At 38.7% G+C, this 19,035-nt stretch overlaps 1 protein-coding gene across 7 annotated transcripts; it reads right to left on the minus strand.

Moving 5' to 3' along the window:
* Positions 1-771: 771 nt before the first annotated feature.
* spag1b (sperm associated antigen 1b) lies at positions 772-16,346 on the minus strand. 7 transcript variants are annotated; one of them, XR_014117065.1, is made up of 20 exons: positions 16,226-16,346; positions 15,671-15,826; positions 15,396-15,555; positions 13,882-13,989; positions 13,711-13,784; positions 13,471-13,583; positions 13,188-13,293; positions 12,352-12,482; positions 11,146-11,252; positions 10,760-10,889; positions 9,573-9,878; positions 8,501-8,600; positions 8,045-8,197; positions 6,849-6,985; positions 6,460-6,601; positions 5,246-5,372; positions 2,824-3,003; positions 2,512-2,578; positions 2,249-2,332; positions 1,958-2,097 (listed from the first exon to the last, which is right to left on the minus strand). XR_014117065.1 is itself a non-coding variant. In XM_035530903.2 (19 exons), the coding sequence occupies exons 2-19, from the start codon at positions 15,814-15,816 to the stop codon at positions 1,954-1,956; spliced, it is 2,694 nt and encodes an 897-aa protein (XP_035386796.1). In that variant the 5' UTR covers positions 15,817-15,826; positions 16,226-16,346; the 3' UTR covers positions 772-1,953. The 7 variants fall into 7 exon arrangements, 6 of the variants coding, with proteins under 6 accessions (XP_035386796.1, XP_081553034.1, XP_081553033.1 ...); XM_035530903.2 differs by having other exon boundaries at positions 772-2,097; positions 2,249-2,578; XM_081696908.1 differs by having other exon boundaries at positions 772-2,097; positions 2,249-2,578; positions 15,671-15,821; positions 16,226-16,343.
* Between the last annotated feature and the right edge of the window lie 2,689 nt (positions 16,347-19,035).

Below are 19,035 nucleotides of genomic sequence, written 5' to 3' on the forward strand. Positions count from 1 at the left end.
GTTCCCACTCAAGATTCAGCCAGTGTTGTGACAGTTAACTGATTTATGCCCAGTAAACCTGCTAGATAACAGGTTAGCTTCACAGCGTATATTGCCATAGCAAATAACCTACATTTATTCTGAGTCTAGTTTTTGAAACAGAAAACCATGATTTTCCATAAACTCCCAGTTAACAGATTTGGGTTAGTTGCTAAATCCACTTTCTGGAATACCACTTTTGAGAATAGCACCCCTGTGACATCTGTTTGTGCTAGTCTATTTGCAAACAGACATAATATTGTAGTCAGTTGAGTGATTTAAAGTGACCGATTTTTTTCTAACCCTAACCCTAACCCTAACTCTAGCTAGAGTTGTTACAAATAAATGAAATGTAGGTTACATAAAATATGAAGAATTCAATGTACTCTCCAGTTTTTATAGCATTAACATAGACTAATTTACTAGGTTTACTAAGATGTTTACAAATACAAAATAAGAAATAATATTTGTGTTTTAGTTGGCTACAAACCTATTCAGATTATAAGTCTTTTTCTTCAGACACATGCTCTAATACATGCAAGCAGGGTATACAAATATTGGGTTTCCAGTGTAGCCTACAATATTACAGTTACATTACAGTGAGGAGCTCATAACCCTGCTGAGTTTCGAATATGCACTGTGTTGAAAAATAGGTAGAGGGGGGCTGAAACAGTGTGAATGGTAACTGAAGATCTAATTGTACATTAACTGTAAAATGCACATTAAAATAGATAATAAATTGACCAGTGGGTATAGGTATAAGAAAGATGTTTTTTAATAAAGTAATGAGATTGGAAGTGGACCTAAATGTGTGCACAAGTATTATTGACAGCAATGCAAATTTAAGATGGAGCATGTTTATATACTTGGAATTCAATAAAGTATTACATTAACATTCCAATAGATATATCTTTGTAAACACCTGTAAAAGCTTTTGTTGATGTAATACTTAAAATAGGATGTAATACTTAATATACAGGGGGTTTAGAATGATTTCCAGTGCCAGTTTTCAAACTATGGAATTCATAAAGGTTCAATTTGTCAGTAATAGTAACCCTTTTCTGTTGGTTTGACATTGCTGTTTGAGTTTAATCACTGTTCAGTGTATTCCCCTTTTTAAATTTCCAAAACACAAGGTCAACAGAAAAATAATTTCTCAAATATTATACTGGACAATGCCTTTACACTTATTTATGCAAATGACATAAGACGTTTCAAACAAGATTAAAATAATATTTCCCAAATTGAATGCACATTGTTCAAATATACCTATCTATTTGCCTACATAGGATCCTTTCATTTCATAGTCAAATCTATAGTGCTGGTGAGTAAAAAAAAAAAAAAAAAATGTATTGTGTCCTTGCTGATGTTACTTTGGCACCCAGAGAGCATCTTTGCACTGGTATTGATGTACACTGGAATAAATTTGCACTGGTATTGAGGTCTACCGGAATAAACATGCTGCTTCAGAAATATTCATAATTGTCAAATGGGTTTAAATTGGGTGCGGATACTGGCAACTCCATAATCTAGTCATCAGAAAACCCCTTTTTCATAATGTGACACAATTTGCATTACAAAACCAGAAGGCAGATTTAAGTATTTAAGTAAGATTCTGCCAGACCAGGCATTTTTTGTCTCACAATATCTCTTAATATTTGTAATCAAATGGTCTTATGTTATGCAGAATCCAGGGACCATGTACTTGCAATAGTCTCAGAATGGATGTACAGTTTGGCTGTGCTCTACTGGGTTGTGCAGGATTGGACTAGTTGTGTTGTTTTGAGTCTGTGGTATTGAGTTTGTGGTGTTGAGTTTGTTGTGTTCAGTCTGTGGTATTGCATTTATTTGTTAAGTATGTAGTGTTGAGTCTGGAATTGAATATGTTGTGTTGCGTCTGTGTTGTTGTTTGTTTTGTGTCCAGTGTGATCTCTGTTAATACTGCTTCATGCAGATGTATTTATTTTCCAGACTTTGGATGTCACTTTGAGAGAACAGCTCACTCTCCACAGAGCACATGTGCTTAAACAGCTCTATCATCTGCCTCTTCTCATCTGAATCCAGAAGCATCAGCACCACCTGCATACAGACATACTCATGTTACCTTTATTTGTTAAGGCAACAAAGATAAATTATATCATAAAGAACATTTTGCTTACATAAGACTCTTAAGTGAACAGCTTTGCAGGGTAAAAAGCACACATGTTCACCTAGTGTTTCAGGTTCTTACCGAGAACCTTTCAGTGGTGTGGAGGTGACTGAGGATCTGGTAGACCAGATTGGGCTCAGATGACAGAAGGAACAGGTCCAATGCCTGAAAGATGAAACTGAGGGTATGTGCATCCAGATGTGTGCTGATGTACTTGGGGAGTTTGGCTGGTGTGATACTGCAAAGCAGTTGAGCACAGGCTGCAGTGTCTTTATGTGAACAAGCTGCATTTAGCACCTGGCCAAACTCATACACGCTGGACGGCTGCAGGTTCATGTACTGACCACTGCTCCTCTGCCCTGCCTCCCAGCTGCTCTCTGTTGCCTCTCTCTCATCATCCTCCCACTCCACCTGCACAGACAGTGATGGACCAGGTGTTCAGGGTCCAGGAATGTGCCAGATGGACTGAGTAGCACAGGGTAGTATTGTGCATCTAAGTAGTCTGACTGGGGAATTCAACCAAGCTGAAATGCTACCAGTGAATGCTACCAGTTATGATCCATGGGACAGAGTAACTCCATAATTGAATAGCAGGGGTATGTAGTTTGGTCTCCTTTGTCTGCAGGGTAGGTAGTGCAGTAGGACCATTTACCCACCTCAGTGATAACTACGCTCTTGCGAGGCTTTATGGGAAATCCTATGTCGTGCTGTTCTCTCAACATGGCCATGACCTCCGCCTGCAGGACCGTGACCTCTGCCAGCTCACACTCAGTCCCCTGCACACTTGCATTTAAATGTAGAACCTCCTGCAAATCTAAGATATATGCCACATAATCCTACTCAAACACACCCCAACACACACACACACACACACATACACACACACTTATGTCCATATACACAAAGGCACTGGAAGCACTGCACATTCAATTCCAAATGAAAACATGAATGAAATATCAATTTTTAAACTGAAAATTAAGAAAAAAGAATAATGGGCTGTTCAAATAAATAGCAGTGTCTTAATTTTCATCTACAATCTCGAACATTTACGGTATAAACTAAAAGTTGTTTACAGATTTATCTTTTCTGTTGATCACTGAATTAATATTTAGTTGTATAACCTTTATTTCTGATAACTGCTTTACATGTGTGTGGCATGGAGTCAACTAAGATCTGACACCTGCGAAGATATTCCAGGCCAAGATGACTGGACTACATTCCACAGTTCTTCTGCATTTTTGGGTTTTGCATCAAAAACAGCATTTTCGATGCAAATTCTCAATCGGTTTGAGGTCTGGGGATTGGGCTGGCCACTTCATAACATCAATCTTGTTTGTCTGGAATCAGGATGTCGTTGTCCTTCTGAATCACCCATTTCAAGGGCATTTCTTCTTCAGCATAAGGCAATATGACCTCTTCCAGTATTTTGATATATTCAAACTGGTCCATGGTGCCTGGTATGCGATAAACGGGTCCGAAACCAAAGAATCAGAAACATCCCCAAACCATTATGCTTGCACCTCCATGTTTTACAGTCTTCACAGTGAACTGTGGCTTGAATTCAGTGTTTATGGGTCATCTCACAAACTGTCTGTGGCCTTTAGACCCAATAAGAACAATCTTGCTCTCATCTGTCCATAGAATGTTGTGCCACTTCTCTTTAGGCCAGTCAATGTGTTCTGTAACCTTTTCAACACGTCTTTTTTTCAGCAATGGTACTTTACGAGGGTTTCTCGCAAATAGTTTGGCTTCACGTAGGCATCTTCTGATTGCTGCAGTACTCACAGGTAACTGAAGATCTTCTTTGATTTCCCTGGAGCTGATCATCGGATGTTTCTTTGCCATTCTTGTTATTCTATGATCTACGCAGATGGTAGTATTTCTTTTCCTACCACGTGTTTCGGGTTTTGTTTGCCATTTTAAAGCATTTGAGATCATTTAAGCTGAGCAGTCAATTATTTTCTGCACTTCTTTATATGTTTCCCCCTCTCCAATCAACTTCTTGATCAAAGTTCTTTCTTCTTCGGTACAATGAATGGAATGGTCCAATTTACTCACTGAGCAAGGGCTAAAACCAGCAGGTACACCATTTGCTGCCCTCCTTCTTTAAATAAGGGCCATAATTGAAACCTGTTTTTTCATAGAATGAATGACCTCACTAATTGAATTCCACACTGCTATTAATTTGAACACGCCTCTTTCATTAAATGAGTCAATTACACCCAATTAGCAGTGTGCATGTTATGACTGTTGATTCTGTTGGTTGCCCTTTACTCAGCTACACCTAGTCGTGAATTTTTTCCCATGTTGTATTATCTTTTCTGCCAAAATCATTAATTAAATACATTAGTGATGTTAGACTGCATTTATTTTGCACATAACTGTATATATACACACATCATATACCAATGCACACTTTTGGAGTGTCTGTTAAAAACTTGCTTAACCCTAATACTAATTGGCTTAACCCAAACAATAACCCTAACTCTGTCTGGGCTGACACTAACCATATCTCTAACTGGGTTGACACTAACCCTAACCAGTCATGTAATTCTCGAATGCCAGGTAACCTAGTATTGTGGAAATGTACCGAGTTATTTCAAAACAAACTTAAGTAATGTTGTATATAATAAAATACTGTCCAGTACTCTGCTACACTGTACTGCTGTGCTGTACTGTAAGTACACTAGGTAACCCTACATAAATCAGTGAATGATGCTTATAATTTTAAGCATCTAATAAAAAGAAAAACTGTAGTGTACACTTAATTCATATCTTATAGCCGTGTTGCAGGGAAAAGGCATCTGAAATTTTCTCTCCAGTTTGAATGTAAAAATAACTTTTTCTAACTTAGTTAGAAAAATGCAAAATATGTTATCATAGTGTTTCCAATTTACTAAGCCACACATATGATTCTATAATTCCAAAACACTATGACTGTAGGTATTATGTATTCAATCAGGTCTGCTGGGTTAGGATTAGCGATAGGATGGAATGAGTGTTTGAATCTGAATCAGATGTGACCCTACATGCAAAATGAATGTACAGGTACAGGGAGTAACTTTAATGCTCTCTTACCTTTAAGCCCCTATGGGCCAAGGCACGTCTGTAGAAGGCTTTCTTATTGGAACGCTCAAGTTTTATGGCAGAGTCGCAGTCTTGCTTGGCTTCAGCAAAGCGCTCTAGTTTAATAAAGCAGAGAGCTCTGTGATAGGAAAAGAACAGTTACAATGCACTCTGATCCCAGCACAGCTCTTTTGTCTTCTCATATGAAAACACATAGCCTGAGGCTGACCCTGAGACTGCCATGCAATGAGACAACATGTAGTGACTCCAGACCACTTCAGACCAATCTACAGCAGTTTATTATAGCTAATAGCTATTAGGTAAGTTTATTATGACTAATATTTACACTTACAGATGTGATGAATGTCACAGTGCTAAAGAGAAGCTTGGCGCTTGCTTTGAGCGAACAGGTGATTACTCCACATAGCCATTATACAGTAATTACAGATTAATTGGAAAGAGATTTTCATCATTTGTTCTTAAAAAAAACACTTTTTGTATGAATGTTTTGTATGAAAACAATATCACACATCCTTAATTTATTGTGTGAATTATGATTGAAAGTTTTACCACATTCTGTGGAAAAATGTTAACATAAAATCCTCTTTAGCTTCATTGCTGGGGTTAGAGGTCATCAAGGCGTAATACTGGTTCACCAGGTTGGTTTTACCCTAGGGACAGTTACCTTAACCCTAATGCTAAACTTAGTGTCAGCTGAGTTTAAAACATGATATGCATAGTGAGGTCCATCAAGTCAGTCCTGTGTTGCTGTAGCACATTTGCATTATTAGCATTTAATTATTAGTTTTTAAAGTGGTGGCTTTGTATTCTTATATTTTTATTTATTTTTTGATACTTTAAATTTGATTATTAGTAATGCATTTTCCCATATGTATAGACCTATATAAACTAAATCTCTCCCTCTCTCTCTCATATATAATTTTGTAACCTGCTTGTCATCATACTTTGATTTAACTCAAATTATTGTCCAGTATATGAAAGCAGGAAATGAAAGAAAAGGTGTTTAGAACTGCTACATTCTCTCTAAGACAGAGATGCAAAGGAACACTGATCTTTTTCCAGACTACACTGACTATTCTGCAAAACCAGTATAATAAGCACCCTGACAGCTCAAAACCCAATGTAACAGTTCAAAATTCTTTATCTCTACATATGAGATACTAATACCTTCGGGATTAAATTCTTCTTTTGACGTTAAACTGTACCTGCTGGTATAAACAGCACATTCATCTGCTTGGATTTGAAGGCATTTGCTGTATTTCACTGTTGCCTCCTGGTAATGGCCATTCTTCATCAACTCATCTCCTTCTTTCTTCATGGAAGTGAAGCTTTCCTTTGCTGTCCTGGCTGAAACACATACTCAGTCTTAATCTCAGCAGTCCAACAGCTTCAGTTTACCAACTGCTGCATTTTTAAAGTCAATAATAATGGAACACGTTCTAAACATATTAAATAGATATTTTCCTGCATACCGAGTAATATGCAACTTTTCACAGATATAATAATATTTATTATCAGTAGGTGGGTTATGGCCATGCACTCCAAGACAGAGATAATATAGTGTGTGTGGTGTATGTGATGTGTAGATACTGACCTGCCTCCTGTGTTTGTCCTTGTGTGCAAGTCACTAACTGTGCAGAGGGTGGAGCTTGTCTCCTGGACAACAGTGGGATGACTGGCAGCTTCTGCCTCCAGTCAGGACCATCCATCTCTGCTAGAAAGCGAGTAATCCTTTACAAATCACACACACACAGACACACACACACAAATATACAGAACAAATGTGCAATTGACATACAAATCTTTACTTTTTCAAAAGTTTACTTTAAAAGGAATCTTGGACTATAGTCTAACTATGCATCTACAAGGTATTGCTGATATATATGTTTTTATTAAGTGAGTTAATATAAATCCTTTTAGAAAATTATATTTACTCGTATTATTGTGGAATATTCTGTAGTTATTTAGCATTATTTAGCTATTTACATTTGAGAGCAGCAGTAGATAGTTCATAAGGTTGTAATTCAAATTTCACAATCCAAAATAAAATACTCTATTACCCATACTGTATTAATGCATAATACAGTATTACCAGTATATATACATAATACCATAATCATTTTACTTTAAAAATGGCTATATTTGTGACATGTTTTATGTGTGTGTGTGTGTGTGTGTGTGTGTGTGTGTGTGAGGACTGTGAGAGCTGTGATGGGTGAAGCAGGCCATGATGTATGTGTAGCATGTGCCTATTTGTGTGTGTGTGTGTGTGTGTGTATGTGGGTTGTATCTGTAATTTGTGGGCCATAATATGTGTATGTGTGTGGGATGTGTCTGTAATTCTTGGGCCATGAACGTGTGTGTGTGTGTGTGTGTGTGTGTGATGTGTCTGAAAATCTTGGGCTATAATGTGTGTGTGGGAAGTGTCTGTAATTCATGGGCTGTGGTGTGTGTGTGTGTGTGTGTGTGTATGTGGGATGTGTGTGTAATTTTTGGGCCATGAACGTGTGTGTGTGTGTGTATGTGGGATGTGTGTGTAATTCTTGGGCTGTGATGTGTGTGTGTGTGTGTGTGTTTGTGTGTGTGTGTGGGTTGTGTCTGTAATTTGTGGGCCATGATATGTGTGTGATGTGTCTATAATTCCTGGGCCGTGAATGTGTGTGTGTGTGTTTGTGTGTGTGATGTGTCTGAAATTCTTGGGCTATGATGTGTGTGTGGGATGTGTCTGTAATTCATGGGCTGTGATGTGTTTGTGCGTGCGTGCGTGTTTGTGTTAGGGGAGGGCTCTACCTGTTGATGCTGTTGTGGGCAACAGGAATTCTACTATTGATCTGCAGGGCGTTTCTGTAGTCCATGTAGGCTTTGTGGTAGTACTCCAGACACTCATATGCCATCGCCCTGCGCAGTAATACCTTCACATTCAATGGCTGCAGCTCCAGGGCTCTGAGACAAAGAACCACACAACAGAATAAGACAAAACTCAAATGAGAACTGGTACTCCACTGGGGCCTCACAGGGTTAAGAAGCATTTATGTATAGTTATTATGCATAGTTATAGGCTCATAGCTATTATGGGAAGATTTATTATGGCTCATATTTATGAGCAGGTTTATTGTGGCTAATAGTTATTATGGGCATATGTTTAGGGGTCAGGGGTTAGAGTGAGGAGTTGGGAAGGATGTGATAGAAGAGGACCGGGGTCAGGGGTTAGAGTATTTGGTCCATGTCGTGCAGCTAAGCACTCACCTGTTGCAGTCTGCTATGCAGTCAGAGCTGCTGCCACCCTTCAGGTAACAGGCAGCTCTGTTTGAGTACAATATGCACAGATCCTCTGGACTGCTGAGGCCTAGAAGGGAAAATGGATAAGGAGAGATAAATGGAAACAAAAGGAGGCAGGATGAAACCAGGAGCTGCAAGGTTAATAGAACATTGAAGTCTATCTCACTAGGCAATATGGAAGTCCATCTCTATAGGGAATATGGAAGTCTATTTCACTAGAGAATATGGAAGTAGAATTCTCACTCGTATTTTTTTCTCTAGAAACATGCCCTGGCAAGAAAATAAGACCAAATGTTAAATTATAAGTGCAGGAACATAACCGCACCAAGGGCAGATCTATGTGTGTGTGCATATGTGTCTGTGTATGCATGTATTTGTGTGCATATGGTCATGTTTGTCTCTGTGTGTGTGTGTGTGTTTATGCATGGCTGTGTGTGCACTTGTTGTTATAGGCGTGTACGATGTAGAGACTCAGTATCAACACATCCAAAAAGCAGATCTGGAGGTATGTGAATGTGCACATGCATGTGTGTGTGTGGATGTGTGTCTGTGTTTTTATATGTGTGAGTGTGTGTATGCATGGCTATGTGCGCGCATATATATATATATATATATATATATATATATATATATATATATATATATATATATATATATATATATATATATATGTATGTATGTGTGTGTGTGAGGTAGAGACTTGGTGCTAGCATATCCAAATGCATCTGAAGGTAGGGGGTGAGGGTGTGTGAGAGAGAGAAAGAAAGTTGCCAGTTCAAGTCCCACCACCACCAGGTTGCTGCTGTTGGGCCCCTGAGCAAGACACTTAACCCTCAATTGCTCAAGTTGTGTTCCGTCAGAATTGTAAGTCGCATTGGATAAAAGCGTCGGCTAAATGCTGTAAGTGGGTGGGTGGGTTGGTGCGTGTGTGCGTGTAAACATGTGTAGGTATGTTTGTGTGTATGACAGTCTGAGAGTAATACTAGCATATCCCAGGGCAGATCTGGATGTGTGTGTGTGTGTGTGTGTGTGTGTGTACCTGCTTCTGTGAACTTTTTAATTGCCTGCGTGTACTTCTCCAGAGCAGCTACAAACTGTCCAATCTTGAAAAGCTGGTTCCCTTCACTCTTCAGCTGGGCCACTACTGGAGGGAGCGCTCCAGGTACACAGTTCCGCTCTGCTGTGGCCCAAGCAGGGACAGTCATATTGCTGCCATCCTGCTGAGCTGTGGTGTCACTGGTAAGGCCCTCCTCCTTCACAGTCTCTGTCACTCCCTCTGCCTGCACCTTTTGTCTGTCCCAACCCATGTCCCCTCTTACTGCCTCCTGAACAACAGTCTGATCATCTGAGAGAGGCAGAGAGGGAAGGGAGAGAGAGATGGAGATGGAAAGGGGAAAGAGATAGAGGGAGAGGGAGAGAGGGAAAGAGAGAGAGAAATACATTTACGATAAAGGGGTGGAGAGTGTCTGGAATAATTATATAACAGCAGGGGATTAAAGAGAGGCATTTTGCAAATGGAGTTCCAGGAACAATTTCAAATAAAGGGGTGAAAATCACATGGTGTAACTTAAACACTGCAGTGATGCAGGCCCCTACCACACTTGCTTAATATGAGAAAAGAACAGGACTAGAACAAGGTTAGGGTTAGAACAATGTTAGAATAAGGTTAAAACAGGGTTAGAACAAGATTAGAATAAGGTTAGAACACGGTTATGGAAATGGAAATGGAAAATGTTATGTTTAGAAAATTGTTAGAACAAGGCTAGAACAGGGTTAGAACAAGGTTAGGGTTAGAACAGGGTTGGGGTAGAACAAGGTTAGAACAGAGTTAGAACAGGGTTAGGGTTAGAACTGGTTTAGAACAAGGTTAGAGTTAGAACAAGGTCAGGGTTAGAACAAGGTCAGAACAGGGTTAGAGTTAGAAAAGTTTGATAGATTAGGTTCAAATTATGTTTCTAGGAAATAGATTCCCACTAAGTACGGAAAGTGACATCCATGACCCTTACTTCTGCATGTGCCTGTGCCAGTGAGTTTCTCCAATGCTAATGACCTTTTCCAGATCCAATGATATCTTTATGATTGAAATATTCCCTTTCTACCTATCTGAAATATTTGAAAATATTTTCACTAACAAAAGCATAAATTCCGTTAAAATTCTAAAATATGCTTTGGCCTGTGTGAGAAGTAGCTTCTAAAGGATCATCATTATCATATGTTATCTCTTACTATCTGGTATTTCTCTCTCATCTTCATCATATTCTTCCTCTTCCACTTCTTGGATGAGAAGCTTTGTGCTCTTGCTTGGTTTGTCCTGCATGTCGACTTTTATGTTCTTACTGACATCCCTCAGGAGACTCTGTAAAACAATCATATTAACCCTAAACATCTGTAACACAGATTAAAATGCCCTTTCAGAATAGTGAATATATGACTGTTATTTATGTAAAGCACAGTTTCAGGCACACATTCAGTTCATTGTAAGATATGGACTAGATAGCATTAAACACAGTAAGATATGATCTAGACAGTATGAAACACAGTAAACTATGATCTACAGAGTATTAAACAGACAGTAAGCTATGATGTAGATAGTGTTGTGGGAAGAGTCCCACCTGTGCAGTCACATTGTGTGGCTCCAAGTGCATCACAACAGTGAGGTCATCATGGGCCATGAGCAGGTTCCCCAGGTGTTTGTGCACAGTGGCACGGCGCAGCAGAGCTTCACAACAAACCAGTTAACGCACTGTTACACACAGCTACGGAACATTCCCACTGTTACACACATATACCGGACATTCGCACTGTTGCACACAGCTAGGGATCATTCTAACTGTCGCACACAGCCAAGGGACAATCGCACTGTCGCACACAGCCAAGGGACAATCGCACTGTCGCACACAGCCAAGGGACAATCGCACTGTCGCACACAGCCAAGGGACAATCGCACTGTCGCACACAGCCAAGGGACAATCGCACTGTCGCACACAGCCAAGGGACAATCGCACTGTCGCACACAGCCAAGGGACAATCGCACTGTCACACACAGCTATGGGACATTCGCAGTGTCACACACAGCTACGGGACATTCGCAGTGTCACACACAGCTATGGGACATTCACACTGTTACACTACAGCTACAGCAGCACTAAAAGTTAGTATACACAAAATATTATCTTGTATAATCTATGATATAGACCACTGATTGTTATTTGTTAAATGTACTGCTGTACTCAGTACTTCTATTTAAGTGAATATTTTGTTGCATGTTCTTTGTTTTGTCTTCTTTTTGTCAAATGATGTCCTTAGTGTATCTCACAAGTTGGTGTTTTGTTATTTTGTTAGAGCCCAGAGTTACTGTTGCCAGTTAGAGCCCATTGTTACTGTTACCAGTCAGAGCCCATTGTTACTGTTACCAGTCAGAGCCCAGTGCTACTGTTACCAGTCAGAGCCCAGAGTTGCTGTTACCAGTCAGAGCCCAGAGTTGCTGTTACCAGTCAGAGCCCAGAGTTGCTGTTACCAGTCAGAGCCCAGAGTTGCTGTTACCAGTCAGAGCCCAGAGTTGCTGTTACCAGTCAGAGCCCAGAGTTGCTGTTACCAGTCAGAGCCCAGAGTTACTGTTACCAGTCAGAGCCCAGTGTTACTGTTACCAGTCAGAGCCCAGTATTACTGTTACCAGTCAGAGCCCAGTGTTACTGTTTAAGCTCACAAATACATGACCCATGGAAAGGACACATCATTGAAGAGCAGTGCTGAAAGGTGGTGCAGAGCCATGACCTCTGACCCTGTACTTTATTGATGGTGTTGTAGCACATAGGCACCTTTGGTATTTTCAGGCTCCAGGTGCAGCACCCTCTCACAGTCGCTCATTGCATCATGCCATCGCTGCAGTTTGATCTCCGCCTGGGCCCGGTTATTATAGGCTGCAGCCGTTGGCAGGAAGGACACACTTCTGATGACACACCACACCAGGAGTACCACACAAAACACAATTATGGAAAACAAAGCAGGAATTGAGGTAAAACTATGCTGAATAGTCCTTTATAGATGATTGATAATCATGATGTGTAACATTGCCATAAATTACTGTCTGGAAACAATTGCAGTTAAGTTTACTCAAAAGTTTAAAGGTTTACCTCAGATCGCTGGTGTCTGACCTTTGAATTGTTCCAACTAACTATAACCTCAAGCCTAATCCTAACCCTCACGGTAGCTCTAATCCTGACCAAAATATAGTTAAAATCTAGTTACAGAATGTTAACAGCATGTCTATAACAGCTTGTTGAGTATGATAAGATGGAATATATTATACCTGTTACATGTTCAGTTTAACATCTACAGATATGAACTTGTTCAGATTTACTTGAGCAATTGAGGGTTAAGGGTCTTGCTCATGGGCCCAACAGTGGCAAATTGGCAGTGGTTGGCCTTGAACTAGCAACCTTCCGATTACAAGTCAAGTACCTTAACCACTGAGCTCCAAATAATGTAAAAAAAACAAACAAACAACTGAATTCATTGGAGTATAAACATTAATACTGAATGTATTCAGATGCTTCAGTATTGCTACATCATTGGAATATTACTGAAAGTCTGTTAAGTGTTCATTTAATCTAAAGAAGCCTCTCATAATGAACTCGAAATGACTTAAGCTCACCTAGTGTAGAAGGCCACAGCCTCCTCATAATCACTTGCTCTGAAAGCATCATTGCCCTTGTCCTTCTCACGGTGTGCTAAAACAGCTTTCTCCTGCCGTGTGAGTGCTGAAGTATGTAAACAAAACATTTCATCATTCACATTTAACAAGAGGATGATGTAAAAACATATTTAAGGGAACAAAAGGGTGAAATAATATCTAATTTTTGTGTGGTAACAACTATTCTCCTGTACAAATTACAATTAAACAAATAATATTTTTTTTAAATTATATATAAATCCACCTGTTGTGTCAATTATCCTTTTGATGTTTGGCAGACTGTGATTGACAATGGCAGGAAAAGAATTCTTTGTGACACTTTCATCAATTTTAGCACACTCTTTTTCAACATCAAATCTGGGAAAATAAATATATAAATAAATAAATAAATACTTGATAACATTTTGCATTGTGCCTTTACATGCATGTTTTTCCAATCATGTTTCCAATCCTAAAGACAGGTGCAGAATTAGTTCAGACTTACTTGTCCCAGTCCTTGTATGTTTGAGGGAGAGGTGACCTTTTTGAATTATTTTGTATTCTAGCATTGGATGCTTTCTGTGGAAATGTATGGTAAATCATAGTTCTCATTATACTTTTTCAAACATTAGTAATATATAATTGTTTTTCATAATTAGTATCATCATAATTTTACCTGAACTGAGAAGTTATATCCTCGCACTGGTGGGATATTTCCAGAATTACTGAATAAGGGTGGCTGCCTGAGGTCTATTTCGTTTACTTTGATGTCTGTCTCCCACATCTATAAAAAGAGCGGTTTCATAGGGCCTTGCTACAGTTTTTAAATGTGATAAACACGTGCCTAAGCCTCATTTTAGGGCCAGAGTTTTAATTGCAGATAAAAAGTCTTGAAATAAATTTCACAGTGAATGATCAATGAAGAGCCCTATTCAAAAACTAGGCCTTATACACTGCTAACACAACAACATTATCTTTAGAACAATTTTGAGAGGATGTCAAGGTTACATCACTGGCAGATGTGCATGCATTGTGGTGGCAAAAAAACAGCAGAAACAAGTTAAGTAAAATGAGAGATGCCATTGAATAACAACCAAACAAATGTCTCCTTGTGCTGTTGGATGCCAGAATAGGAATGGAAAAAAAGACATTCATTTTATAGACTACAGTCATCAAAGACAATGAGTTAAAATGCACATGTTTATGGCTACAAGTTATGATATGGACAGACTGGTTTACTTTACAGCATGAAATAGACCTATAAACGTTTTTACATACACCTAGATAGTAGTAGCATTAGTTTTAGTGATTTACATTGTTCAAAAGTACATTAAACAATGAAAATAACAATGAATACAAGTGCAGTTCATCAGCAGTATGTAGTTTGACTTGTTTATAATAGCCTTTGTATAGCTGGACTTTATGTCTGTGTCACTAATTTGGCAGTATGTCAGTCCATAATAAACAAAAAACATCTGACAAATCTTGTTATTCAGGTCCTGGATATGACTGCAAAGTACAAATTTGTATGTGTGAAGATGCATGCATTGAGTTTTTCTTTTGTATAGACACTGGGTTTTTCCACAATGTATACAAAGATATCCAGCCACTAACTTTGGCCATTTAGTTTGCTCCTTGACATACTGACTTGACGTTAACTATGGGTCAGGAAACTTGCACGATGGCTAAGGCAAGTTTATTATGGTACAACAGTAGTCCCCAACCTCATGCGACTTAAAATAACCATATGGGATATCTGGGTGATCAACCTGATGATTGCATTTGACTGGTTTACAGCCACTCCTGTGCGACAACCAGTCTTCTGCTGGCCAATCATTCAAATAAATGGAGAAGCCATCCGGATAATCCATATTCATACACCTGACACCACTATATTACTGTCTCTTTCTGCAGCCAGTTAAGCACCTCTCACAAACAAAAATGATTAAGATTTAAATTCTGTGCTTCAAGTAAGTAAAATTCTTTTCTGATATCAGGGAAATGCATTACAGTTTTTGTGCATAGTAATCAACCATATACTACATTTGTGGTTGGCAGAGTGTTGAAATGCTACAGTGTTCTTTTAATTATTTGGCAATTATTTAATACTCAGTATAATGTACTACTAGCTGGCTGACCTTACACATTAGACCTTAAGTGACAAATGGTGTCCAAATTAACAATATTTACCTGTATGTCATCAGTGATCTGTTTCCATTCATCCTTAGAGAAACTAGCAGCTGTAGCTGGAGCATTCTGCTTCCTTAGGGTGCGACTTTTGGGATCCAGTTTCTCTATGTGCTTCTCACAAAATTCAATCAGGTGAGGATATATACCTTCTTTGCCTGACCTGAGAGCAAATAATACAAAAAAAAAAAAACAATCATCAAATACTCAAAATAAAACCCTGATATGCAGGAGTCAATTTAGTTAAGGTATGGCAGAACAGAAAGATAACCGAGTACCTAAGAACCTTTAGTATCTTCTCCAAATACTTAAGGTCGACACATTTTTCAATGTAGCCATAGTCGAGATGTTCGACAGGAACTTCTTGTTTCTTGGTAAAGGCTGACTCTTGATTGAGGAGACAGGACACAGCCTCGGAGCTCATTCTACCTATCCTAGCAGCATGAGAAAAGCCAGATCTGAAGATATACAGGCAGGAAGCTAAAGTATTATACCCAAAGATTTTCGTAAGATGTTCCTGTTTAGTCAAATTTTAAAAGATGGCTAGCTACATACGGATAATTATTGCACTAAAACTCTAAACCAAAGCACAATAAGCCCCCGGATCACCAGGCGATCTGGAGAAACAGCTTTCCAGGAAACGATGCATCTATGTAGCTAGTTACATAACATATCTAGCTAGCTTAGCTAGTTAACCAAATGAGTTAACTGACGCTAGCTATGCTAACTACCTTAGTTAGCTAGTTAATTAGCTAGCTAGTTAAGAACAGCTAAAGCTTTTGAATAAGTGTAGGGTATATCGATATATGTCTATATATGGACATTAAACTTACCGAGTTTACACAAACATGTGTGTAAATAAAAGAGCTTTGCAATATAGATTAATTTCCCCAAACAAAGAAGTCTAACTTGACTAAGATTATCTAAGATATCTAACTATATCCTTGCCGACGCATTACGTTTCTATGGCAACTCCAGATGGGCGGAACGTACCGGTTTCTGAGTTACAAAAGCACTTATAGATAACTTTCATCACGTTTTTAAATGTATTAGCCTGAAATCATACAATGTTTTTCATTCACTTTGATATATGTTGTCCTCGTTACAGCTACATTTGATTTTATTTATGAGAATGGTTAATGCAATTATGCTATTGTCTATAATTGACTTCTTACAGCCCACTTGGACGCTATAGCCTATTTTTAATTTTTAATTCCTATTACAAATCACATAGAAACATTACTTTTACATATAGTCCGAAAGACAGCAGAGAACGAAACAAAGGTATTATATAGACTATTTAATAGCATTCATGCAATAATGCAAAGGGAAAGACAGAAAAATGCACATTATTCTTACAGACTATTTCAAGTCATTTCTTTATTCACCTCTTTCTTGCATTTTTGTCCAGCATTTATCCTAAGCCAACCTACACTTTGGAAATCACGATCAAGATAAATCCCACGCTGTTTTGCGGTTAGGTTTAGAGTGTATATATTGTGGATTACGGTAAGAGATCGTAAGAACGAATTTCAAAACAAAAGCCACCTTCTGGTGGGTATTCCAGAAAGCCGGGGGGGGGGGGGGGGGGGGGGCTGTTTGGCTGTTTGTTGGTCTATTAAAAATATTTCCATTCCATTAATGTGCAGGCAATTACAAACGTTTTCTTGCAATTCAAGACTTTATTTCACAATATACGTTCTTTCTCTATTAGCAGTAATAGTTATGAATATAAATAATAAGTCATCAATGGACTAATAATAATTGACACATAATCTGATACATTGTAGACCTCAACAAGTTTGCACAAGGCATGTCATTGTTTCTAATCACATGTTTCTTCCCCTCTGATTAACACAGGGTTACATTCTTGAAGGCAGAGGGTACCCCTAGCTGCTTTTTCCACATCCTCCACATCTTACAGTCTTTCCCACTGCAGGACTAGAGACAGGACTGATATAAAAATATAGGCCATACTTGGTTCAGTGTCCAAGTGAACTGTGTGTGGTCACCCCTGAGAAGGAATGACACTTTATTGTGGCTTGCTTGATGCAACAAACACTCTGCCATACCACATAGTGACCCAGAGTAAGAAACTATAGCAGATATGGTAAAGTGCTTAAGCGATATCACTGGCATAAAGTTACTTCCCTACATTTACCCAAAAACAACTTACATTTATGACTGAATACAATTTGAGAACTTGAGATTGCCTTGCTTAAGGGACCAACAGAAGCAACTAGGCAGAGGTGGGACTTGAGCTGGCAACCTTCTGTTTAATAGTACCTTAACTACTGCCCTATTCGTAGCACTAAATACTCAAAACATTCACCATGAAAGGGCAGTACTAGACTTTACTGAAAAGGGAAAACATTTTTTTAATTTAATCTCCCTACCCAATGAAATAGCTGATATGGGTTGAATGTCTAGGCTTTAGACTATACAAGGCCCTTAACCCTTATGCAGTTTTATGAGCTCGTCTATTGGCTCATTTATATCTTTTGGAACACCAAATGTTGTTTCTTTAGTAACACTGCTGTGTTACTGTTCACTTTTTAAATATATTAATAGTTTACATATGTGTAAGGACCTTAAAAAAGGAAAACTCCTTACTGTTTATTGTGTGTTTTGTTTTATTATATTTATACTGAGTGTAAAGGACTCGACTTCCCAGCATCCTTTTATTTTGCGGGCCAGTTTTCTGGGTAGAACGACCAGCCTTTGAGTGAACTGACCAATCAGATGACTTGGGGTTGACTGATGTTTCCCCAACCTATCCATTATAACAAAGAGCAGATAGACCAGGGACGAGAAGGGGCTTGTCTTTCATGCTCTGGAGAGATTTCCCTCAAAATAATGTTTGCAGACTTAATATAATCGGCCAAAACTGTACTGCTCTCTTTTTGCTCTGTTTGTTAGTATTAAAGTGTAGTATTCTCACCGCTAAAGGTGTTATTTTATATTTTTTCCTTTCCACTGAGCGCGTTAGCCTCATTGAGTCAAAACTACACGTTACACTACTAAACTAACATCTGTAATTCCTTCGGGGTGAAGAGGAACTAAGCATGTGGCTAAGGAAAGGTGGACTGTGAGTCTGAAGAGGAGAACACTAGCTCCGCTAAGCAAGGCTGCTGTTCCACAGAGGAGGACAGGATTATAGGGAGGAGACCCCATTGGTGGCAACATGATGACCATTATAAAAAATAAAAATGTACTAGGACATGGACAAACCAGCATATGAAAGACAAAACCAGCAAATCCAGTATATTAAACAAAACTATAAAAAGAGGTTGACTATTATTAGTCAATTTTGTTTGATAATACAACTTCAAGCCATTTTTTAATTGAGTTTTCGGGTGAGAAACTAAAGGAAATTCAGTGAGAAGCACAATTAATTACCTGAAAAGAAACTATGAAGCAAACAAAACATTCTGGGTGATGAGGAAAAGCCATCTGTGTGAGTTAGTGGGCATGCAGTTGCAGAGTCTAGCAGGAAGGAATCCTCTATCCTCTGACCACAAGCTCTGGCATTCTGCTTGCTGATGAAATTCATGCTGGTAAAGAGAATATTTGTGTATATTTTTGATTTATTCTACACTGCTTTACGGCAAGTATAGAGGGCATTATGTGTTACACTGACTTT

The sequence above is a fragment of the Electrophorus electricus genome, chromosome 14 (genome assembly GCF_041902795.1).
Source record: "Electrophorus electricus isolate QZ-2024a chromosome 14, ASM4190279v1, whole genome shotgun sequence".
Classification (NCBI taxonomy): domain Eukaryota; kingdom Metazoa; phylum Chordata; class Actinopteri; order Gymnotiformes; family Gymnotidae; genus Electrophorus; species Electrophorus electricus.

Excerpts from the sequence above, each read along its gene's own strand:
- spag1b (XM_035530903.2), bottom strand. The coding sequence starts at position 15,816 with ATGAGCTCCGAGGCTGTGTCCTGTCTCCTCAATCAAGAGTCAGCCTTT. Across the intron at positions 8,198-8,500 it reads TGCATAGCAGACTGCAACAG|AGCCCTGGAGCTGCAGCCAT; the intron begins GTGAGTGCTTAG and ends TCTTTGTCTCAG. Across the intron at positions 5,373-6,459 it reads TGTGCTGTTTATACCAGCAG|AGCTCTCTGCTTTATTAAAC; the intron begins GTACAGTTTAAC and ends TTCCTATCACAG.